Raw genomic sequence first — 25,727 nt, forward strand, 5'->3', positions numbered from 1 at the left:
GCATTTCTTTTGGCTCTCAACAGCTCTCACCATGGCGATGGTTGAGCCGGCGGCTCGCAGCTAACAGTGCTAATAGTGTAAACAACGGCAACAGTGCTGACAGAGCTAACAGTGTTAACCTGAGGGGAAACCAGAGGGTGGGTGCTACGCTTCTGCGACAACGGTGTTATCAGCTGTAACCGCCATAGCGGTGGCCATGAGTTAGCCAGTCAACGTATCCTCATACAGCGGTTCGTATGTCATCTTACGAAAAGTTATTCCTTATTTTTCGTGCGTTTTCTTACAAAATAACTACAGATGTGGCGTAACTTAAGTACAGAAGTTACGTGACAAATAAATCAACGTTGACTTCTGGTTTCACACAGGCTACGAACACCGGTCTCCTGGGTGAAAGTCAGACAAATCCACCCCGACCTCCTTGCTACGCGCCGTTTGTTGCTCTTTATACTTCCTGGTTCACGATTACGTGGATTACATACAAATTGATTTCGTGGAATAAAACGAACGCATGGCAACAAAGCACAGACAAACTCTGATTACAACACACACAGAGTGAGAGTGACTTCATTCTCTGCTCAGGTAGACATTACTCCTCTATATCTTTACATAGCACATAGTTGTTGGCTGCTATATTGATGCTCTGAATATTGAATAGAGAACCTTTAACTCAACTTTATTCAGAAACTACAACTTTGATTGTTAAAGAGAAATCTGATGTTTCCAGTACATCTGCCATGTCTCCAGATTACAGTAAAAATGGGAAGCACAGACCAATAACAGCCCAGCCTGTGGTATGTTAATCCAATTGTGTAGGAGGGTGCGTGTTAACATACGAGTGAGCTAGAGAACTTGGTTAATCAGTCATTCATCATTGTATCGCCTGTCTCATGGAAATGTCAAATTACAGTGAGCGATATTTGTAGGGAGGCTTTGTCAGATAATAATTTACCTTGTTCGTCCCTATTATACTGTCCAGGATCACAATAAATGTATGCAGAAACTCATATTCAACATTTACATGTTGTTTGGCGAAACGTAGGCCATATTCTGTGTGAGTGTTTGAAGACAGAGATTTAACAAGGTGTTTGGTGTCGGCACCACCGCTCAGGGTAAAAGGCTGCGGTGTAGGAGACAGCAAGGTCAGTGGAGATCAATGCAACTGATATCTGATGGGATTGACCAAATGTGTAAACAAGGCTCAGCAGCTTCTCTGTGTGTGTGTGTGTGTGGAGTTTGTGTTTGCTGTTTGTATATAGCTCCCACACTATCTGATTGTATTGTTGATTTTAAAAGTATGTATTTTAGATTTGGGAACTGCGAAGCTGCGGTGTATTTAAGCATGTTTATCTCTGTGACTGTGTTCACACCTACAGTTCGATTTCTATGATTAAAAAAAGCTGATTTTGTTAAATGTTTTATCTTGTTTGTTTAGGTTCACCGTCCTGAACCAAAGCTTCTAAATTAAACCCACATTAATCTGCACGGATCTTGTTTATTGAACAGCGGCTCAGTATCCTGCCATCCTACAGCGTGTTGGTTCACTCAAAGCAAGTCCGATTCAGTCCGTTTAAAGGAATACTTTACCCACAAAATGATCATTTGTAGATCATTTAGACACCCCATGTTACCTTGAATTCTTGAACAAAACTTTGTTTTTCTTGCATGCCTCCACAATGAATGAAGAATCCAAAATGGAGAAAGTCTTGATGAATTGAAGTAAATGGAGGCCGGGTTTAACAACAGCAAAACTGTCTCAAAACATCCAACTCTCACACAACTCATGCAGTATAATCAAAGTCTCGTTTATCCAGTCGTTTGCTCACTACCTCCCAAACACATGCTTCTTCGCTAAAATCTAAAACACTTTCGCCTACACAGACGAGCTACTCGTCCGTGCGAGTCCAAAGTGTTTTAAATAGTACGATTTTAGCGAAGATGCATGTGTTTGGGAAGTAGTGAGCATTCAACCGGATAAATGAGACTTTGATTATACTGCATGAGTTGTGTGAGTTTTGATGTTTTGCCGGTTTTAAATGTGACCCCCATTTAATTCATCACCACTTTTCTCTGTTTTTGGATTCTCCGTTCGCCGTGGAGACATGCGAGAAAAACAAAGTTTTCTTCAAGAATTCAAGGTAACACAGGGTGAGTAAATGATATAGAAATTGTCATTTTGTGGGTGAGGTATTCCTTTAAGTTCAGCAAAGTGGCCTTGTTTCTACTGGTGACCACAGTTATTAGTCTTAACCCTCTGAGGTCTAAGGGCATTTACTCGATTTTTACATATCTTCTTAAATTCACCTTTTAAAAGGTACTTACATATGACATCATATCAATGTGTTTCATATCAAAATTTGCAGAACAACAAACAATCTCAGCTGTCTTTACACTGAGGCTCCCATTTGTCCTCGGCCAGGGGTTCTTAACCTTTTTTATGTCAAGGACCCCTATATTGATACACATTTAGATCACGGATCCCCCTTTGATAAGACTTCGCTTCAGGGACCTAAATCTGAAAAGACTTTGGTTATTAGATATGATTAAGACCAGAATTCGATAGTTGTTAACTACAGTTGAGAAGATAACTGTGGAGAAACTGAAATCTATGATCAGAGTAGTCACTTTTATGAGTCTTACTCACATTGGGCTCACTTCTATAGTGAATTAAATGTTGAAAATAAACTATTCACCATTTTTCTGGAGACCCCCTTGAACTCCCTCAAGGACCCCTGGTTGAGAACCGCTGTCTTAGAGAACTGTGTAAAGAGATCATTTGGCCCTAAAGCTGAAATGTTGAAGTCTGCTTTTTGAAATTCTTCAAATCTCTTGTGAAAACATACCATTACTCATGTGGATGATTTGTTTTGGTGATTGAGATGGGTTTACCAAAGTCTTAGATTCACAAAAGTAGTGTAATATATATATAAAAAAAATAGTAGATAAATGAATAATAAATGTCTAGAATGAAATTTTGTAATATTGCTTTTTTGAGTAGAAGTGTTGTCTGTCACTGTCACCACAGAGGGGCTGAGATCAAATGGGACTGAATAATGAATTCATTCATACTGGGTGTATCAAGCTTCATGGGATGTATGCAAATGAAAAAATACAACAGTACCTCAAACCAAACGTGTAATAAAACACACTCACATGTGTATGTTTTCATGTGACCTGGTGGCAGACGGAGAAGGAGGTGGAGGCTGCTGGATCTGCTTCACTTGCAGCTGTGAATCCTCTCAGCTTCTTTCTCTGTAAAAGAAATATACATTTAGGACATTCATTACTACTAAGTTCATTGAAAGACAGTTCTCACTCCCTCGCTCTCCTTTCTTCTTCTTTTGAATGCAGGACTTTTACTACACTGTGATATTGCTAGTTGTACATAAGTAAAATATGTGAGTACCTCCTCCACCTCTGCTGCTTAGCAGGAGAAACTACAGGCAGTCAGGTATCAAAGTGTCTGCTTCTAATGACAGTAAACATCCCCTCCAGTCTGAATTTGATATTATGCCTTCGGGACAATGTAATACACGCAAAACACATTTGGCAAACAAAAAGATACATAATGGATCCTTTGTAGAATCAATACAATAAAAAAACAGCACTATTATATTAAGATTTCAATAAGTTATTAACCTTTGTATTGCTGTTCTGTATTTGTTTTTATTGAGTTGTGTTTGTTCTATGCACTGTGTTTATTGTCTTTATTGGTGAGACAAAGACACATTTCCTGGCCTGGAGGAAAATATTTTATTTATTTCTATTCTATTCTAAGCATGTTTACTGTGTAGGCCAGTGGTCTACCATATAAAACAGTGGGTCACCATAGAAATGCAGTGATTTCTCCCTTTCTATACTGTCTGCTGTCACATAAAGGTACAAATTACATAAAATGTATATTTAATTTGTATTAGTTGGCTCACTTCTAACAGATCAGGCCGGTCGCACAAAATGAATGACAAGATAATGCACAAAAGGCAAAAGAGTGAAATAAGAACGGCATTCTTGCTTTAGACGTTTCATTTATACACCATGTCTGTACTGACTGTAATGTGATGTTTGTGACGTATTTTCCAAACTAATGTTACGCTGTTTTTGTACATATTTTACTTAGTTTACATATTTATTTTAAGGCCGACCATGCCGTTTTTCCTAAACTTAACTAAGTGGTTTTGTTCGTATGATATGACAGTTCGTATGATATCTTACAAAGAGTTATTCCTCATTTTTCATGTGTTTTCCTACGAATGTCCAGCAACTGCATACTTTGTTTATACTTCCTGGTTCCCAACAATTGTGTGGATTACATACAAATTGATTTTGTGGAAAAGACCAATTATAGTGCATTACTTTTTGTAGGTATAGCTACGAAGGGTGTATGAGAACGGCCTAAATATTCACGCCTCGGTGAGGCCAAACGTGACACTGACACGCTATCCTGTGGTGGACAGGCGGGTCTATTACACGCTTTGGCGTGACATCAGGTTGAACAGATTGTACTGCAGGTTTTCTTAGAGGAGAACAGAGAACCTATGTGGTTATTTGTTGATGATGATTAAAGGAAATAAACTGCTCCAAGCATTCAATGCTTAAAAGGAACACATTCTCTCTCACATCTCCCTCAAACTCACACAAGTATAAATGAGATTTGTTAAATTATCTTGATTGACACAACTGTTTTCTTGTCCTGTCTTCTCAGATTGATCACTACGCGCAGAGGGATCTGAAGAAGGGCCTCCAGCTCTTCGGCACAGAGGGCAACGTGGGTCTGACCAACGCCTGGATGATAGTACAAACTGATGTAAGATGTGTGATCACTGGAGGGGGCGGCTGGGAAGATGAGACACAAAGTTTTCTTCTTCTTCTTCTTCTTTCCTTTTTCTACACACATTTCTCTTCCCCTCAGTCACAGTTGGCTGAGGTAAAAGCTTTAAACAAGACTCGGTCAAAACAGAGTAAAAGTCTGGACCGTGTACGGCCAGTCTGTGAATTTGTGGCTAAATTGTTATACAAATAGTCAGTGGTCATGTCTATAATGTTAAATCCAGCGGTACATGTCCACCAGGTCCGGCAGGGACACTAGGTGACACGCTGCTCCACTAAACTGTCCGTTCAAACGTTGACTACTCTATTGTTTAATGCATGTGATTGGTTCCTGTTTTTCTGCTTGCCGTTTCAAACAGGAAACAACTTCGCAGCCTGCTCTTAAACGTTCTGTTATTTCATCAAACAATCCACCAAAATCTACTTCTGAAAACATTTTAAGCAAGAAATAGGCCATGCCACTGCTGAATCTCGTTTCATGTTAGAACTAGATCGCCTAGTTTGACAGCCTGGTCCAAGTTTTGTGAGCCGGACGTGTCGAGCTGGATGGGCTCATTTGCATAACGAACTGTTCGACCAATGAGGAAACTCCAACACTTGGCCGACCAATCGTGTAGCTTCATTACTTAGTCAGTGACAGACTTTTGCGTTTGTAGGGATGGCCCGCTGCGGTCCATCGAAAAACATTCGGTAGTTAACATTGCAGCCCATTCAAAATGAACTTCAATGCCATTTCGCAAGTCAAGTCAGGCAAAATACCTTGTCACAAGCTGAGATACATGATGTTTTGACTGCATAATTCATTATGCTACTGCTTACTTTTGCTATCGGCAAGGTTTCACCAGTTGCACCGCTGTGATCACATTAAATTAAAAGGGAGTCGTCAAATGCCGAAGGGCCATTTGATTTTACATTTTGTGTAAAATTTGAATAAAACACTGCAATCCGTTCTGTGGTTAATGGGATCTAGACATTTACAAGCTGGCTGGTATAAAATAATACTGACAATCTAAAAAATGGCATCAGTAAAAAATGTGTGAAATGTCTCAACCGACAGTAACAAACACTCAAAGCTCTGCTAGTTTAAATACTGTCGGATAGATTAATGCAGACATCATAGACTCTCCGAGGTAATCTTTGACTCTAGCTCCCACTTTGATGTGCCTTTTTTTTTCTTTTGTATTATTTATTTATATTTTCTTAAATTCCTCTGCAAAGAATGTGCAACGTAATATGAGAAACAGAGATTTGGAATTACAGAGGACGGATGCTGCTGCTGGCGGATGCCTTTGGGAGACATCGAATGATAGATCGCAGACTTCAGGGCTCTTTGGACCTATTTCATATCACAGATCCAGTGTTATGGCTTGTTCCATTAGCAAATGTGCAGTAAATGCTTAATGTATGGCTCTAGTGCGTGCATGCGTCTATCTGCAAGGCTTATTGTGCAAGTGTGTGTCCTTGTGTGCAAAGGGCATAAATGATGACAGAGAAATGTATTGCTATGCAAATAATATATGCAAATGTGTGCATGTGTGGGTTTTTATGTGCAGAGGTTGTTTTTTTTCCCCCTGCGTACAGGATGATAGCATGAGGCCTGAATGAGCCGCCGTTTGAAAAAACATGTGTGCAAGCGTGAATGTGCACTTTTTCTCCTTGTCAAATCAGGGCGGCTATGTGTGGGGCTCCATAAAGTCTGGCTTAGATGAGGTCCATTAAAAGGCAGCTCTCATTTTGTCACTGTTCACCCTCCCAAGCCTCCTTCATACATGCTGAGTCACTGAATAGATAATACAGCAGATGTCCCTGGAGCAAAGTTCACCCTGAATATTATTAATGTCTGCCTATGGAATACAAAATAATCTACATACATGAGTAAAAGTAGTACAAACATCCACAAAGGCGCTACAAGCAAGAACAATAAATCAGAAAGGCGAAGACGCCACGGTGGTAGTAAACTTTTCAAGGTGAAAACATTTGAATATTACGACTGTGCAGTTTTTAGCCTTTGATATGTTCTTGAACTTTATGCTTCAAATGCTTTCTGGTAATGTGAATTCTGCTCATGATAAATTGCAAACTTGATCCATTGTTTAAGCAGGCGAGCGAGTTTCAAATTAACACACAATCCGTGATTCTGTGCACGGAGCGGCGTGGGGAGCATTATTCCTGTGTGGAAAATAAAGTCCACTGAATGAACAAAACATCAGGGGGACTTTATCTTTTCAAGAAGTACACTGATGAATTGAATTGTGGTGGAAGCCATGATCCCTTATCAAAAATCCATACCAATCACAAAGGGGGGAGATGTAGATAAAAAGAAGCAGGCGAGTTAGAAAATGATTTTAGGTCTTTGAGACAAATGAGATGCGGATTGTACAAAAGGGGCTGCAGCTCAATATCGGGAAGATTAAGGCTTTTCTACCCCCAGCACATATGAATTATTTTGCCCAGTAAATTGTATTCTTGGCAGGTAAATAATTTGAGATTCCATCAGCGGAGGATGTTTATTTGATATCATGCATTAGGATTTCAGTGTCGCGATAATAAAAGGCCAGACTCTCTTGACTCCTTGTCGTCTCTCTCTGGTGCAGTTTCGCTGCTGTGGAGTTACCAACCACACAGACTGGTTCGAAGTTTACAACGCCACCCGTGTGCCGGACTCCTGCTGCCTGGAGTACAGCGACAACTGTGGCCTGGACAACCCAGGAACGTGGTGGACAGCGGTAAGTTCTGGCATGAAAACCAAAGTAAACCTCCAAAAGGTGCTTCTTATCACTAACTTTCTAATCTTTTACAGTTACACAGGATTATAAATTCACTGTTTGCTAAACCCCTTCCCTAGTGTAGTCGAATCATACCTTAGCAACCGTAACTAGGCACAGCAGGCCTGTGAAGCTGTGTGCATGGGGCCGTAAGAAAGAAACTGATATTTAAAGTGTGATGAGAGTTTGATAATCAACTTAATATAATGTCAAAGGCAGAATTAGTGGTAGTAGATTTTCGCACGAAAAGGCGCATGAATGCCACGATAATGCATAAGGCATTTAGCGTTCAATACAAACGTGTATCTTGCATTTTGCGTGATATTTGTAGTGACGCTTGTGATGCATTTTCCTTATTTATGTTACACTGTTTCTGTACTTATTTTTACTTAGTAGTTATTTTAAGCCCAACCATGACGTTTTTCCTAAACCGAAGTGGTTTTGTTGCATCTGTGGCCATTGCCGTAGTTTTGTTGCATGCCGTACAAATGACAAGCGAAAAAGCTAAAATGCGTCCTCATGGCACGCAGAATGTCTGTGTAACGTCTATTTATACGTCTGGGAGACTGGGTCGTAAATGTGTGTGGCGGTGTTTGCATAGACGCTGCCCTCTGCCTGTATTTTCTTATTTTTCTGTGTTTCTGGGCATCAAACTCTATAAAAATGTAGCAACCAGGTGCCAGATCGTAAACATAAGCAGACCAAGAGGAAACTACAGTATGTAAATGACTGATATAGTGCTGAAATTTAAAAAAAAAACAATATAGCAAGGCGAAACGCCAAGTGGACAAAACTCCACAACGCCAACCACTACAAGTGGCAGTGTAGCGATTTACTGCGCATGTGTGGAGAGCGTTTTTCAAGCAGACAGTATGAACAGAACTGCGATGCGTCCGTGGTGTCCACACCGTATATTCGTCCGTTCGGGAGTATAATCGAGTTTTAACCCTAAGAGGAGGGGCCAACTAGTTGTGTTTATAAACCGCAACCAACAAATCCAATTCATTCTGCCTTTAAGTTTATTATCTCTGCTGGTAAGAGTCTACCTGACCTGTACGGGGGAACCAAGGTCCAATTTAATCTCAGGTACAGATTCAAAACAAAGAAAAACAAACAAGAGGTCACATTTAATTTAAATGCAAATTTGTAAAGCCGAAAGGTCTAATCCTAAATCATTCTGGGACCATAATTAATATGATTTAACTTCCTAAAATGTTTGTTTTTCTCTCCGTACCAAGAAGAACTTTTATTCAAATTATTCTTTTTATTCAAGTAATTCTGTTGAAAAACAACTTAGCTCACAAATCGTCCAATTGAGCAAAGCCAAAAACAAACTAGGTCTGCTATCTTTTTTTTGGACCTTAGCTGTGCAGCACAAGCAGCAGGACATAGTGAGAGATTTTTGTTCATAATTAGTGATATTGAATTAATCACTTCTGACCAGAAGGACTTGACTGCTGGTGCTACTGATGTTCGTCTGATGTAGAATCAGTGTTTTTACTTTTTAGAAGCTGCACTGCAGAGAGTTGTTTAACTTTCAGATTGTGATTGAAGATTAAGAACGCAGCCGTTCAACAAAATGACAGACATGTTCTGTATGTCATTAAATACTTTGCAATGACAAAAATAAAAACAACAACTGAGGTTTAGAGGTCTTACACCTGTGGTGCATCGCTGAGTCTCCTCACAGCTATTAGACTGGTGTTCCGAACCTGGGGTCCGGGCCCTTCTTCGGGGGTTGCCAAAGATCACAGGGGGTGCTCCAGGATTTTATCAGTTCTGAGGTTGTCAAAATGTAAATTTGCTCATGTATAACTAAAATCATAATAACACACTTACTGGATAATTTATACATTGCTACCTAGTAGCAAAATCTAAGGAAATATTCTGCTTTGTTGGTGTTTAGCCTTTCAAAAACAAAATTTTTCACTGTGTTCAAAAACGTATTTGCTCTCCCGTTTGACGCACACATAGGTAGGCATGCACCTGTATTAATGGAGCAGTCTAACAACACCATAAATTACATTTATTTAACCAGAATAACAAACTCTGGCTCTAACGCTATTATAGTAAATTAATTAAGTCGTTACCAAAAAAAAGATCATATTATGTAGCCGCATGCACTTGGCAAATCCGTCAAGATGTCATCACTTTATTCATGTTGACAAAACTGACGAGTTTTATTCATTAACGAAAGTTTTTGTATTTAAAAATAAAAAATAGAAATTATACTGAATCACTTTATTCAAATTGAGGATTTTGACGTCGGGGGGGGGGGCTCAGCTTTTCTTAGATACAAGTAGGAGGGGGCTCCAAGGAAAAAAAAGTTGGGAACCACTCTGTTAGACCATTGATGAGCCACACAGACTTTGTATCCTGATCAGGTTCAAACCAATAATTGATGCGTCTGTGCTGCTGCCAAACCAGACGGGGAAAAAAAGGGTTGGCACTCGAGTTAAATTCATTACTGTTGTGTAAAATCTGCCAAGAGGGGTTGCATGTGTATGAGTGTGAGCGTGACTGTTAATGCTGGTGAAAACAAGATGTGCAGAGAATTGCATCAGTCAAATGGGAAAAATACAACATAATTTTTGCAAGTTAATGATTATGTTACTCGTGTTGCTGCAGTAGGAAAGTATGCAAATAGATGTAACGTGATGTAGCAAGCCTGGAAGTTGTTGCAGGAGAGGTAATTGAGTGTGCTCAGATAATATGTAGGGACAGCTGTTATTAATCACACATTCATTCTGAAGTCAAATTACTCCACCTACTTGTGACCTGTTCGTCACCCTGGCAAACTCTGCTGCACAGAAATCTCTTACTAAAGGATCATTTCTGAACTGAAGCACATTGTGTCTCACATGAAAGCAGCCACCTGTTCTCTCGACACTCTTCCCATAAACTTGTCATTAACACAATTAGTCCCAGCAGTTGCTCAGTCATTAAATGAAGATAGAAGCTAGAAAACTGGCAACTGGGCTTTTTCTTTTAAGAACAAGATGGGAAATCTCAGCTCTGAACAACCACAGACTCATATTCAAAATCCCCTTTCTTCCCAAAGTCCAGGAGAAATTGCTTAACTGCTGCCTTCTCTGCTTAAGGACACCATCTTTGAAAATTCCAGTCTGGTTTCAGAGACCTTGCTCTATCGGACAGAATCAGCCCTCTTGACTAATGATCTCCTCTTGGCAGCTGATGCATCAAATTGTGACCTTCCTCCAGCTTTTATATCATCCTTTGACACAGCAGACCACACTATTCTTATGCAGGAACACGAGGTAGGTGTCTCTGACTCAGCCTTTGGCTGGTTTTCATCAGATTGATCCAAAGGTTCTCAGTCTGGGTTGGAAATGCATCCTAAGTTCACTGTTTCCTGTGGGATCCCTCAGGGGTCGATTTTAGGTCCTGTTCTCGTCACAGTTTATGGCTCCACTAGGCCACATGCCTTGAGAACTTCAGATCTTGGATGCCAATTAGCATGTCTTATTTGGGATCTTTAATCTGTCCCACAGTGTGCTAAAGTCACTTGGGATAATATTTTAGCCACATGATCTAAAATTATTCTTAAAGAGAACAATTACAAGGCATATATTACAGTATATTGATATCTTCATCTGGCTGTCAATTACAACAAAAAATAATTGCTTAAACCTGTATTAAAAGGTACCATGTCTAGGATTTGGTGGCATCTAATGGTGTGGTTGCAGATTGCAACCAACTGAGTACCCCGCTGCTTACTTCTGCCTTTCCAAGACTGCGGTAATTTGAGCCACCGAGTGCAAAACCGTGGTAACGCCGTTCGCCTCGCTCAGAGGTCATCCTTACCATAATAACACTACTTTAGGAGCAATGGAAGTTAGACGACAGTTGGCGGTATCGCAGTATTGCACTCTGTGGCTCACGTAACCGCCTTCAGGTAACGTAAAAATGTGAAAGGCTCTCGCTAGAGCCAGTTGGGTTTGGTCCATGAAGAGGACCCGCTCCCTATGTAGATATGAAGGGTTCATTCTAAGCTAACGAAAACACAACGATTCTTAGTTTCAGGTGATCATACACTAATGAAAACATAGTTATTAATATGATATTCCATTTCTGCTAATAGATCCCCCAAAATGTTACACACTGTTCCTTTAGTAAACATTTTTTGGCCGAAATACGGGTGCAAGGGATGTTATGGACGAGGATACATTTTTACAGTGTTTTGGCTGTCTCTGATATTCAGCTGTATTTATTCGAGCCAGAGTATACGGCCGAAGAAATACAGCGGAGAGAGGCCAAGGCTGCAGCGGGGAGGATATGGCTGCCGGGGACCCCCCGGGCGCCAGAAGTTTGTGTGCAATGCATCTTGGTACATGTAAGCACTGCCAGCACGGCTCCGCGATCAGGAGAACTCAGCTTTCTTGGCAAATATAGCACACACTGAGGAATTTATTGCTTTAATTGATTACATTTACCATCAACACTGACAGGACGTCCACATAAATGGTGCCAGGATGTCCCTTTAACAGCACATACTGCACTGCACTTTCTGCAAGGACAGTACTTCCTTAAGTAACTAAAACAATATTTTACCCTGGGTTACTTTAAAAGTCTATTAGCTATAAAAGCAAGAAACACCCTTTTTTCCTTTTCTCATGCAACTTATTCAGGTCACTAAAAAAGACAAAGTGAAAAATTCAAAAGCAACAGCCCTGCACAACAGCTGCATGTTGTTCAGCTCTGCCAACTGCAAAAGCTGATTATTGCGCTATTATCTGGGGGATCAGCATGACAGATTAAAATAAAGTGTCACAGTTAGATGCGATGAAAAATAATGTAAGTGAAAAATAAGTTTTGAAGTCAACACATTGTTGTCATTAACACACTGAAGGCACTTAACACATGGAGTGTTTGTCTGCTGCTGTCATCCAGCAGCGCTGCAGCGGTCTCTCTTCATCATAATGAGTGAAGATGATGAACAGTAATGACAATGAATTCAGAGGAGCTTCAGATGTTATTGAGTCGATGCAACAAACTGGTAAATGGACCCATTTCAAAAATCACATCAAGTGAGCCAGATGTCGCCTGTAGAAACAGTCACGGTTTGTAATGCTCCAAATTAAGTGTGTCACTCATCTCTTTTAAGAAATGTCACACCTTGTCGGATGATTTCAATTTTGTATTTAAAACCAGATTTCAAGCGTATCCAACATAAACTTGGATACAGCAGCTGAAAACACCTCAAGATCCATTTACGAGCTGTTCTGGGACTTTCTACCATATGACATGATCTTCGTCAACAGATGGAGGAGGCCAGTTGTCATTGAATTGTAGATGTTCAATTTTTACTTTTTTTCTGAGCACTATAACACATTGTTTCAACGAAGTACTTAAATTGGTACAACAAGGCAAATTATGCTGTTGAAAGCTCCAGAACAGCTACTAAAACACCGTATCCTCATACATCAGTTTCGTATGATATCTTCCAAAAAGTTATTATTCATTTTTCATGTGTTTTCCTACAAATGTCCAGTAACGGGTAAATTTTCCGCTCCAGTCTTTTCAAAATAAGGAAACAACATGTCTTCACAGGAAACAACTTGGTTAATTTCGGCGACAAAACTACTTTGTTAAGTTTAGGAAAAGATCATGATTTGGGTTAAAATAACTCAGGAAATGGCGTAACTTAATTATGGAATTTACGTGACAAATGAATCAACATAGAATTGTGATTTCACGCGGAATACGAACAACGGTCTCCTGGGCCGAAATCCAGTATTTTTGACCCACCCATCCACCCTGATTTCTTCCCTATACGGTGTTTGCCGCTCTTTATACTTCCTGGTTCACAATTTGATTTCGTGGAGTATATATACTAATTAAATAAAAAAATACAGTGCATCGCTTGTAATATGTATAGCTACAAATAGTGTATGAGTACAGCCTGACTAAATGAACCATGTGGTGAGATTCTCATCATACAGTTGAATGTAATGATTATAAAACTCAGACTCAGAGACCCTGTTTCAAATTTGTACTAAAACTCATTCCACAGTTTAGTAACTAAAGTCTGCCATCAGTGTTTGAATGTGTGTGGATGGCTGAATGTTGACATGTAGTGTAAAGCACTTTGAGTGGTCGGAACACTAGAAAGGCAATATATAAACGCAAGTCCATTTACCATTTACCATTAAAGTAAACCTTAGTTTCCACTTGAAAAGGGCAGATCTCAAACATGATGCCATCATGGTCACAGGTGGGAGTAGACAGGCCTTTGTCTATAAATACAAATCCTTCAACTCCAATTGTTTGCAATTTAATTTGTCCACTCAGCAGTGGAAAAGGCCAAACTGCAGCTGTTAAAAATGATACTATTTTAGAAATGAACGACCTTTTAAAATGTTTTTCTATTACTTTTCCTCAAACCAGGTTCTGCACAAACCATTGAAAGATTTTTCAAAATTATGCATATTTACCTCCTTCAGGTGACAGCTTGTTGGCCTTCACGTAGACCTTTGAATTCCACCAGCATGAAAGGCAAATTAATCCAGGTAGTTCAGTATTATGATTAATGTTTGCCCTGCAGATGAAGGATTCAGTTAGTGTTCACATTGAAGCATAACAGTTCTCTGTCAATAATACCTGCAGACTCTTTTTTTTAGGTATATTATTTCGATTACATTCATCTTTCTGCGGTGCACATACTGTAGATCAGTGACACATTTTTTTGCTTCTCAGTTTGAAATCAAATCATACTCCTGAGAAGTGGCAAAAGGAAGTCAGAGAGGTCATTCAGGGACACCAACAGGTTTGTATCTTTTTACAGATATAAATCTTTTAAAGACCTCATATAACATTTTTTCAGTGAATAGAGTTGGAATGAAGTCTGATCCTTGGTGTTGGCTTTAGATTCCTGTGGTTCTTTGTCGCCGGCAGCTGAGTGTTCGTGACCTCGGGAACTGTGTAAAAAATATTTTCTACAGATGAAAAAAAGACCTCCTCACGCTCTCGTTGATAGCTTGAAAGGCTATGAATGTTTCAAGGTTTCCTCTGAACGTAGATAACTTGTATGCGTGAATGTGGATGGAATCATTGAGATTGTAATTACCTGGAGCATTACCTGGCAGCATTGGTTGATCAAGTGATTAAAACAACTCATAGACTGTATATAAAGATGAACGACATGACAGCTCCCCAAAAGTGAAGCAAAAACATCTGGATCGCCCCCTGGTGGCTGGCTGCAGTATAGGTCATAAATCCTGCCTCCTCCATGTTAGTGGATGGGACATGAGTCAAACTAAAAAGTCAAAGTACACATCAAATACGTTTTTCCCCAAGATGGTTTCTGTAATTTTAGTTAGTTATTATCACGCTGATGTATGTTCAAATGTTATTTTTTGGATAAGTTTGGTTTTAATTAGTTAGTTGATGCTATAAAAAAAGGGGTGAGACGTCGTGATTGACAGCTGTGTGAAGTAGTAACGCAGCCGGAAACTCGGTAATTCTACAAGCAAGGAGATTTAATTGTAGCTTTCCATAACCGTAATAGTCTGTCTAATAGAACATGTCAATTTGATCATAAATGTAGTCATAGAGATGAGATTATGGTTAGTTGTGTCTTTCTAGCCAAACAGCTACCGTGGTGCTAACGTAGCAGCTACGTGGCTCAGGCTTACAAGCTGCGGCCGTGCTCGGCTTGTGATTGGCTCGGGTGGGTGTGTGGGCGGGACTTTGATACGCTCCTGTTCAGGGTTCAGGTTCCGGGAAAGGTGCGTAGTTACGCTGTGCTACAATCGGCAGTAGCGTGACGAGGCGATGAGCGTTTATTCTGCGATGAGCGCTGCACGTATGGTGTTTTTTTTCTGGTCGCTGAGAGTTGAAAAATGTTCAATATGGGTAAAACGCTGCAAAACAACCTGGATAAATGAAGCCATTTGCAAAAACATTAAAAAAGGCAATAATATCGCATATCATGCTGTTGAGCCAATCATTGTCACCGCAGGGGAATTTCCTTCACCACGACAGATCTATTAAAGTCCCTCCACTGCAGCTCAACACAGAATGATCCAGGGAAACATAAAGAGGAAATTTTGAACTGAAAGGGCTGTAACATGGGAGATACCCACATGATTTGTGTGAAAATGTGAACCTCTAAGTTACTCTTTAACCAACCCGTTCTCACGGGTGGGCGGGAGGGGTGGTGGATGTGTCAAACAAACAAGACTTTCATCCAGGAGACTGCTGTTCATGTCCCGTGTGAAAACTAAAAGTAACATTGACTTATTTTTGTCCCGTCAGTCGTTCACCTCATCCATACCTGTACATAGTCAGAGCAGGCTCAGGTCCAGGGAATTGCTCGTGTGCCACAGGCCCGTCCACACCTGGTTCTTGGCTTCATTATTTTTTTAATTGACTCGTTGGTATCGTCAGTCACGTGAGTCGTTAGACAGTGAAGTTAATGTCAACCACGACCGTTTCCTAACCCTAACGAAGTGGTTGTGTAGCCTAAACCTAACTTCCTGTGAAAACATAAGTTTATTTTAAAAGGACACTATGCATGTAACAAGTGTATATTGACACGCCATGCCTGGCATGTCCAAAAGTACAGTAACACAAGAGGGGTACCCGTGAGTCGGTCCCTGATACCAAGGGGCACTGACCAAGCAGCGGTATTTGACGAGTTGGGAGTGAGAATGTGTTGCTTTAACCATGACCTGGATCCTTCTCTTACTCTAACCAAGCAGTTTTCTGAATTGAAGCCAACCTCATTATTATAAAACACCCATTAGAGATGTTTTGAAAGGCAACGCCAAACATTTCGCTATTCAGCACGGAAGTTCATCCTTGACCTTTTGTAACAGCCAGTGTCACGAAATAAAATAAGTCCAATTATACACCCACTTGGCTTTTCTGAGTTTTCAGACGAGCCTCCTACACAGAGCAGAACATCTTATCAGTGAGGTGGAGGAGGAGGAGGAGAGAGAGAGATTAGGGAAGGTCCAGGTGGATGATGGGAAACCCGCCTCACATTACAAAAACACTGCTGAATCAGCACTGACCACCAACAGCATTGGGACTCTAGCCAGAGTTCTCAAGTCACAAGGAGTCGACACAAACCTTTTCAACACCTTAAGTCCCTGTGCTGGGACTGGCTTAGCAGCTTTCGTGGTTTTATGGGAGTCCGCAGTGGAAGTCAAACAATAAAAATATGAATTTATTTATTTTCAGGTGCAGCTCTGTGGTCCAGGAGGGCTGCAGCCGTTTCCATAAATAACACTGAAGCTGAACTAAATTTTGTCCGACTGCATGACTTTCCATATCGATCCAGCACAGAATTATTTCACCTTGTGCAAAAGGAAAACATATTTTTTGCTTCCCTGATGTTTCGGGCAGCAGTAAAATGTAGATTGTGTTGGTTCCCCTGACTCTGACTCAGCTTCTTGACATAAGGAGATTTAAAAAAGAAAAAAAGAAATAGCACAATCTGGAAGGCATGTCTGCAGAAATGAATAATTAAATTAGAGCAGCGGTGTAGACTGTTATAGCACCTTTTTTCCTTTACTACAGTGTGTCTTTTCTCCAATGTGACATACTCAAACACACAGTTTGGCACGCATACCTTTAAAATGTCTATAAAGGTGAAGGTGCCCTGTGCCACCTGGCAAATGCCACTCCCATCACTTTTAATGTCACATTTCATTTGTTCCAACAAAGCCACTTTCTTTGCTTTGAGGATTCATCTCCTTTTCATTTCTCACACCCATCCCTGACCCAGAAGGGCATTGCTCTAGTTCCTCTGTTAATAATAATTATCTTTCTTTTCTTTTCTGCCTTTTGGGCACTATATGGCTCGAGGACATTTTTAGAAAAGGGATTTTTGAAATGTACTCTAGGTGCTGAAAATGTCTTCGTGACAAAAAAAATGGGGGAAGCAGTGAAAAGGTTTTTGTCAAGTTGCCTTCAAATATGCATTCAAGCAATGCCAGACATGAAAAATTCAGCCCATTCTCATGTCTAAATGATACCTGTGGGGTATGTGCTGCTCCCGTATTCACATTACTCCTGTTTGTACAGCTGAGGGGAGACAAGGACGGCGGGAACTCTTGCATTTTGGAAAGTTTTCCCAAAGAATATTAGGTCAGAGGAGGAGAGAGATAAGGATGTTGTCACAGGGATCAACATTTTCTATCACAGTTACAAGAGGAGAAGCTGTAAATGGCACATCATCCTGTTGTATATATAGCATTGGACATCTAAATGGTGAGGTTACATTTGTGGACTAATGTTTGCTCATTCTGTGTGTGTGTGTGTTTCTCCACAGCCGTGCTACGAGCGTGTAAAGGACTGGCTTAATGAGAACCTGGTGGCTCTTTGGATCTTTGCTCTATGCACAGCACTTACTCAGGTAATTACAGCTTTTAAGTTGAGCGACTTGTTTTTTTTTCAGCAGTCATTAACTCTCCGTGCTTGATGTCTGCAGCCTCAGACGGAGGCTCTTGCTTTGTGATAAATAAACCCTAATACTTTGCATTAAGAGCTGAACAGCAGGATTTCTCTGGACCGCAGGAGCCCGTATAAGCCTCTTGTGTTGCCGCTGTAGACCACATACGAGAGTTTGATTCTCCGCAAAATTATATTATTTCCTTTCCAGCCGAGCGGCACGTGATGCGCTTACACAAGCCGAGAGGGGGAAGACGCCGCTCTTGAAAGCACCAATCACACGAGGCTCCTGGGATGCTCATTTTTAGTCATCGGTTATAGATTCTTGCACTTTTTGAAAATCCTACTGTACATGCAACAAAATGAAAACCAGACAGAAGATGTCATCACTGCCAGACTTGTGTCAAATATCTGTGATGTCTGCCAGCTGACTGAGAATTAAACAAGGCAAAAGTGAGCATTGGCTCACATACTCCCACTCACTGCTTGACCCCTACTAAAGAAGGTTCAAAGGTTTTGCCCTTTTGGAACTAATGGAATTAATGGGCATTAACTAATTAAGTAATGGGCACCCTGGATTTCTAACCCCCAAAAGGCACAACTATACCACACTGTCAACCATCTTACCGAATCTGAAGTTCCTAAGTTAAATAGTTTCCGAGTTCTACTCCGGAAACGAAAGTGTGCGAACAGAAGGAAGGACGGACGGACGGACGGACGGACAAGCGAAACGCTATATACCCCCGACTACGTTGTCACGGGTGTATAACAATTATGCTTTAGGTTCAGGCAAGGAATACAAGTTGAAGCATGTTTATGTAACTTTTGAAAGTAGCTTTAGCTGCTGCAGCCTTCATTTGCTCTGGAATGAACAGCAATGTATGGCGAATGTTAGCAAAGTTCAGATAAACTGATACATGTCCATAGTCTTTTGGCTTCTCTACTTGTGCCACTGCTCAACGTATTCTCATACAACGGTTTGTATGATATATTACGAAAAGTTATTCCACATTTTTTGTGCGTTTTCCTACGAACGTCCAGTATCAATTTCCGCCCCAGTCTTTTCAAAATAAACTTCTGTCTTCACAGGAAACAACGTGGTTAGGTTTAGGAAAAGAACGTGGTTAAGTTAAGCCGCCCTGGAAGCGGCGGCCACAGTGGTCACTGTTTAGCAAAGATTTACATCGACTATGTTTACGTGCACACGAATATTCCACTGTTATTCCAAAGGTGACAATATTTTGAATTTTATACAGGTCATGTAAACAGCATATTCTGAATTAGGCCTTAATCTGAATGGAGCATTTTACAATCAAGACATGTGGGATATGCCGATATTATTCAGGTTTTAGGAGCATTCTTTGGACATGTATACAGCACATTCAGAATATGCGTCTCGATTGGGGTTTTTACGTCAGTTTGCGACACACAACCTCTTGCCTGTTTACGAACAGCTCTGTGCGTTGTACACAAACCAACTAGCCGAAGGTTTGCAGAGATGCATGACCTAAAGAAAAGCCCACATTTCTGTTCGGAAAGAGAAGCACACCTTCTTTTAAACATGATGAAAGACTTGGATATCAACAGGCCGACCTTTTCAAGAAGGTGGTTGAAGGAATGGCAGAGGGAGGCTGTGTTCGCCACCGGTTACTTTAATCAGAATATGCATGGCTGCATATAAATGGGAATATTAGTGGAATATTCATTTTCATTAGCCATGTAAACAGCTCAGTAGGAATATTGTCTTTTTCGGAATAAGGGCAACGTAATGTGCATGTAAACATAGTTACTGTTTTGTTTGGTTGTGCTTGCACACCCAAATTTAATTGCCATTGCACAGCTTGTATATCTCAAGTAAGATGTGTCCGAAAAACTCTCCAGTGCAGATTTAAAAATATAAATATAGTTCAGAGCTTTTTAGGAAGAATTTGGGGAATGGAAAAAGGGGTTAGGACTTTTAGATAAACCCCAGTAGGCAATTTTTTATAGCATTAGACCTAGGGAATAGGGATAGGAAAATAACTTCTAACCTATATAAGAATATTTTTGTGCATTATTCCAAATATTTCCTTAAAATGAAATAAAAATGGAGATTAAAAAGTAGAAAAATAAACACAGGCATACCTCATTTCAAAGTCAAGTCAAATCAAGTCAATTTCATTTTTAAAGCCCAATATCACAAAATACAAATTAGCATCAGGGGGCTTTACAATCTGTACAGGATACGACAACCTCTGTCCTTTACAGTACGACCCTCTCATTGGATAAGGAAAAACTTAACCAAAAAAACCCTTTCAACAGGGAAATAAAATGTAAGAAACCTCAGGAAGAGAGTGTCTAAAGTTCACATAGATACAGGGAACTGAAATCAAAAGTATATTTCATGGCACTGTATTGACCAACATTTCCAAACCTAATCCAACAAATGGTGAAGAAACTGCAGTATGAATATCAGCAAACATGCTCTCATGTATCCTGGCCATGCACCATAATAAAGCTCTGGGAAGAAGCCTCCAAGGAAGTGTTTCATCATGATTTCCCACAAGAGATAGTTGCACCGGAGGGTTCACAGGAAAGTGCTAAAATCTGTCACAGACCTCATTAACAGCAGCCATGAAGTGTAATACAGTACACCGGTTAAAACATGACTCTCTGTGTAAAATGTATGAAATCTAAATGTCAGGCTAATTGAATAAAACAAATCAATTTACACCCCAAACAGGTGGATCTTTGTGATGTGATTAATGCCAGAGCATCATTTAATTAATTCACACACAGACACTAAGGCATATTATACATTAGGGCATCTACATTTTAAAACATTGCTTTTGTGTGAAAACGATTTATGTCGCATTAGCGTCTTCATGCTGTCTATTAGAAATATCCATCAACAGCAAAACACCTGAACAACATAAAAACAGATAAATCCCTTCTTCTTCTTCGCCTTCAACAAAAATGCATCACAGCCAGCAGGCAGACCAGTTTACCTCATTATTTCATAGTTGCCGTCATGTTAATGACAACAGCTGTGTATTAATCTATATTGACATTTTAAATGAATGATGACAGAGAAAGTAAGAGGCGACCAACCGGCGACTTCCAGTGCTAAAAAAATTAAACCAACACGGAAGTGCCAAAAACTGCAGTTCCTCAAACAGCAACTTGAGGCTGGCCCCAAAAGGGGGTCAATCTCCATGGACCTCCATGTTAAAGCAGAAATAAACATGTTTACAGCCTGGTACAAAACAAGGTTTTGGTCTCTATAGCTAATTTCCTCGTTCATAACAACTGTACAATTTAATTATATTAAATCTTAAAGTTAGGCATAATTCAGGGTGTGGCCGCTTTGGGCGCTATGTGGTTGCTGGTCGCTAGCTGCTCACCCGGGCCCGCGACGAGTCACCTCTTTGCCCATTTGTGGATTAGTTGGTTAGGCTGCAATCCATTGCAAGTTGGAAATCAATAATTCCAAGTCGGTATTCCTGACTTCTGATCTAAATGCATCTCAGTGCATCTGCTCTGGAAAACATGGACGCCCGCCGCAAACTGATGCTAGTATGGCAGGTTTCTTGTGACAAAAGACCAAATCGTCTTTAAATTAACAACTAGTCAATCCTGTGGGGAAATACACCGTTTCTCATGCAGCTAGACATCACCTCAAAATATAAGACCTACCATAAATATATAAACATAATTTTACTTTTGAAGACATTTTATGACCTTAAATTCTGAAAATCTAATTAAAGACATTTTAAAGATCCGCAGGAACCCCATTAAAAGAGACAGGAGGAGCAAGCTGGTAGCCCACCGCATTTCCAAGATTAAAGTAGTAAATTTACGAGAAAAAAACTTGGATATTCTCTGACATTATAAAGTCATAAATGTGCGAGAAAAAAAAATCAGAAATTCTCTGAGGTTAAAGTCACAAACTTACAAAAAAAACTCGTAAAAAGCTTGTGTTAGTAACCACATCGCTTCACTTTGCAAGTTTGGATAGACCTCACAGACGCCTTCGCTTTCCGTGTATTATGCCTGCAGTGGATGACCTGATCAAATTATACTTTGCAATTGGATTTACTGTAGCAATAAGGTTATGCCCAGAATCAGCATATTATCATAAGCATCCAGACTTTGAAGAGACATTGCCGTGAACTGGGCCTATTCACAAGAAAACAACATACTGATTTGAGTTTTCGTTTTTTTGATGATATTCTCGAGTTTTTATCGGATTATAACCCCCCTCCCTCAACTCCATTTATTTATTTTTTACCTACAATAGCCCTAATACGCCGTTATAGTAAAATTGAAAAATCAATGTTTTGTTATGCACAAATGTTGACTAACTAATATTATTTAGATATAAACTCAGTAAAAAGAAGAATTGATCACAACAGAGTGGTGTTTAAATAGATTTTCACTCAGAGAGGGACGACTGAAAAGCTTGTTGGCTGTTGGAAATATAAAAATCACCAAATAAAGTTTTGTTGGAGATGCCGGAGCTAAAAATACGATCTGTAATTAAAAAAATAAGCATCCACACACTCCAATTGGTGCAATATTCGTTTATGAGATATTGCACAGACTGGATGCTCTTCCTATTGTTATTCAAGAAGTAAATGTAATGAGATTTGGATTTGAACAGTATGAGAAAATCTTTTTGGCATTAATTGTGAAACAGGTGTAAATTATGATAGAAAGAATGAGCCAAACAGACGGAGGAGTTCCTTTTCATTTCACTGTGACTTTGCACATCTGATCCCATTAACGGCTGATTTTAATGGCTGATTTGTTTCTTGTGTTGGTGCAGATCCTGGGTCTGGTCTTCTCCATGACGATGTTCTGTCAGGCAGTGAAAGTAGAGACCTTCTACGCCTAGCGATCGACCTCTCTGCCCTTCAGCACACTTGGATTATTTCTCATCGCAGAGGGACAGATATAAACCCACCCTCCTCCTCCTCCTCCTTCTCTTCCTCCTCTTCCTCCTCCTCCCCCGACAGACTCTTCTTTCCTCGTCCTCTCTGTGACATTCCCTCTCGGATGTCACCGGTTCACAGTTTCTCTGCTAACTATCAACAAGCACAGTGTCAGTGTAATACCTGAGTTGGTTCCTATGGTTTGCTCTGTGTCAAAATGCTAATTTCTGTGATACATTTTATGAAGCAGTATTATGAACATGTATGAAAAAAAAAAATATGTAACCCCTTTTTTTAATATGTGTTTTGTTCTAAATTATTTTATGGTTTGTATGTGTTTTCAAAATGAGAGCTACAGTTGGGGACTCTGTGAAGTGCTGCAAGTGCATGTCTCCTGCGCTGGTGTGTATTAAATGTTTTGGCTCGACTAAACAGCAGGCGTCATCTCGTCATTCCTCAACAGGAACCGCTGAAGGGTTTTGTGTGTAATCCTGCTGTATCTATCCCCGAAAACCCTTGATGACAAACAGGAGGAAGGGAGGAAATTCACCAGGAACCGGCGTGTAAAATTGTTTATATATTCCCTCTGCGGAGACATGCTGGAGTCATTAAAACATTTTGTAGCACCTAACTAATCTAACGCATTAATTAGATATAACGAATAAAATGAACCGCTTTGCCACTTCGTGCACGATGGAGCATGTGGCTTTTTTACTGGGTGGATTTATATGGGACATGGGAATTACACCAACTACAATAAAAAGTTTCTGTCAGAGGAATTTAAAATGAACATGAAGCAGGATCCTCCAGACTCGCCTGTGGCGATTTCCCTTCCAGCACCAATCAGAGCTCCAATGACAAAGATTCATCTGCAGTCTTTGAAGCCCCCTCTGGCTCTTCTGCGACTCCTTAAGTTCCTTTCTTTTTGTTTCTTACCTTGGGCTGTCAAGTATAATCCAGCCTATAAATACACTACAGACACACTTTGATTAAATAGCCCCATGGGGGAGAAAGGCTTTAAGGAGGTGTCTTCAGCTGCAGTTTAAGGTCCAAACACTACAGGTGCTGGAAATCTTTTGGCATTTTTTCTTCTCCCTTTGCTTCCTTTTTTTCCGGCTTCAAACGATCTGGACCTGAGAGACCAAAAGTCCCAGAGCAATCAAATATGTGGAAATGCTTCAAATCCCCCCCTGAAGTCAGCCAAATTAATTACACAGCTCAGCCAGTAGGCGGAGATATGGCAGGACATTGTTTGTTCCTGACACAAGAATTTATTTTTTGCCATTTAACGTCATGAAAAATAAAAACAATCTTTCCTAATAGTTTCCCCGCATGTACTGTGTTCATCACACTGTGTCTTGTGGTGAAAAGTGACTAATGGCTCAGGAGCACAACAAGTTTGTACCCAATAGCGCAACACAAAGACAGACAGAGAGATAGAAATGCTCTCGTTTACTGAAGTCCAACAACAGGCAAGGGCCAAAACCAAGTAATTGGTCAAAACAGACAAACACAACCAGACAAGGGGGCGGGCAAAGAACCATTAATCTATGTATCAGGCAAACAGAAACAAAGGCTGGAAAGCTGCATAGAACAGATGCAAACTAGACAATCAGGAAGGGAATGAGTGGAGACGGGCTCATATAAATACTGTTTGGCTGATTAGGGGATGGGAAACAGGTGGGTGGGGAAGGTCAGGTGATGGAAACAGCGAGGGAGGGGTTACTGTAGGGCAGGTGGGAGTGGCTAGATCTACAATGACATGCAGGGTTAGTATAAGCAGAGCAAGCAACAGAATGAATATTAGGAGCTGGCTGGAGTTGTGTTCAAATGGCAGTTCTTGATGAGTGTTTGGACATCACACGAATGGGACTGATGGTGAAAACACTCAACTGGAAGTAAAGCATAAATAATACTCATTTTCCTCAAATTTAGCGCGTATGTGCAGGTTTTTTAAATGTCGGAAAAACCCACTAAAAATAGGCGATAGACTCCGTTCCCATTGCAGGTAGACAAGTATGCCTTCCTGTTTTTGTGTCACATTCGACATCACAAATCAGCCCAGTCTATTTGGGAAATAGTCACAAAATGTAAAGTATTGATTTGTGTACATAGACACAAATTTCAAATATTTTTTGTGATGGTCATTACAAAATCAATTTGTATGTAATCCAGGTAATTAAGAACCTGGAAGCATAAAGAATGGTGAACGCCACAAAGGGAGGAGCTCGAGGTGGATGGGTGGGTGAAAAAACACCACACCTTTGCCCAGGAGACCGGTGTTTGTGTCCCGTGTGAAACCAGAAGTCAAGTTGTTTTTATTTGTCACATAACTTCCGTACTTAAGTTACGGCACTTCCAGAGTTATTTTAATCCAAACCAAAATCTTTTCCTAAACTTAGGGAAATTTGTGCAGTGAGACTGTGTTGCACGACCACACCGGACAACAGGGTTAGTACCAGCATGGAGAAAATGTTAGGGAGGTTACTTCTTTTCTATATCTGCTACTTATTCAGTTTCTCTTGCAAACTTTGTGCCGACTAATTTGGAAAGACGCTTCAGTGCATGAGAGGCACAAACTGGGACTACCTGGCAAACAGTGCTTGTACAGTTCTGCTGGTTTTGTAGTCAACTGAACAAAATAGTTTGAACCAGCAACAGACAGAACTTGAAAACAATGAGTGATCTACTATGTCTGGTGGCTATGCAAATCTCACTGAATCTTATCCCAGCATGCACTGGGTGAGAGGCAGGGTATGTGATATACAGACAGACACAACATTCACACTTTTATTTTTATGTATCC

General features: G+C 40.3%; 1 protein-coding gene across 4 annotated transcripts in view; it reads left to right on the forward strand.

Moving 5' to 3' along the window:
- tspan4a (tetraspanin 4a) overlaps positions 1-23,353 on the forward strand; it is a 186,025-nt gene extending 162,672 nt beyond the window's left edge. For all 4 annotated transcript variants that reach the window (XM_037748877.1, XM_037748885.1, XM_037748863.1 and 1 more), the window contains 4 exons: positions 4,700-4,801; positions 7,419-7,550; positions 17,890-17,973; positions 22,816-23,353. In XM_037748877.1, coding sequence (XP_037604805.1) covers positions 4,700-4,801; positions 7,419-7,550; positions 17,890-17,973; positions 22,816-22,884 — 387 coding nt within the window. In that variant the 3' untranslated portion in view covers positions 22,885-23,353. The remainder of the gene's footprint in view (positions 1-4,699; positions 4,802-7,418; positions 7,551-17,889; positions 17,974-22,815) is intronic.
- Positions 23,354-25,727: the final 2,374 nt, after the last annotated feature.

Source organism: Sebastes umbrosus, chromosome 2 (genome assembly GCF_015220745.1).
Source record: "Sebastes umbrosus isolate fSebUmb1 chromosome 2, fSebUmb1.pri, whole genome shotgun sequence".
In the NCBI taxonomy this organism is placed as follows: Eukaryota; Metazoa; Chordata; class Actinopteri; order Perciformes; family Sebastidae; genus Sebastes; species Sebastes umbrosus.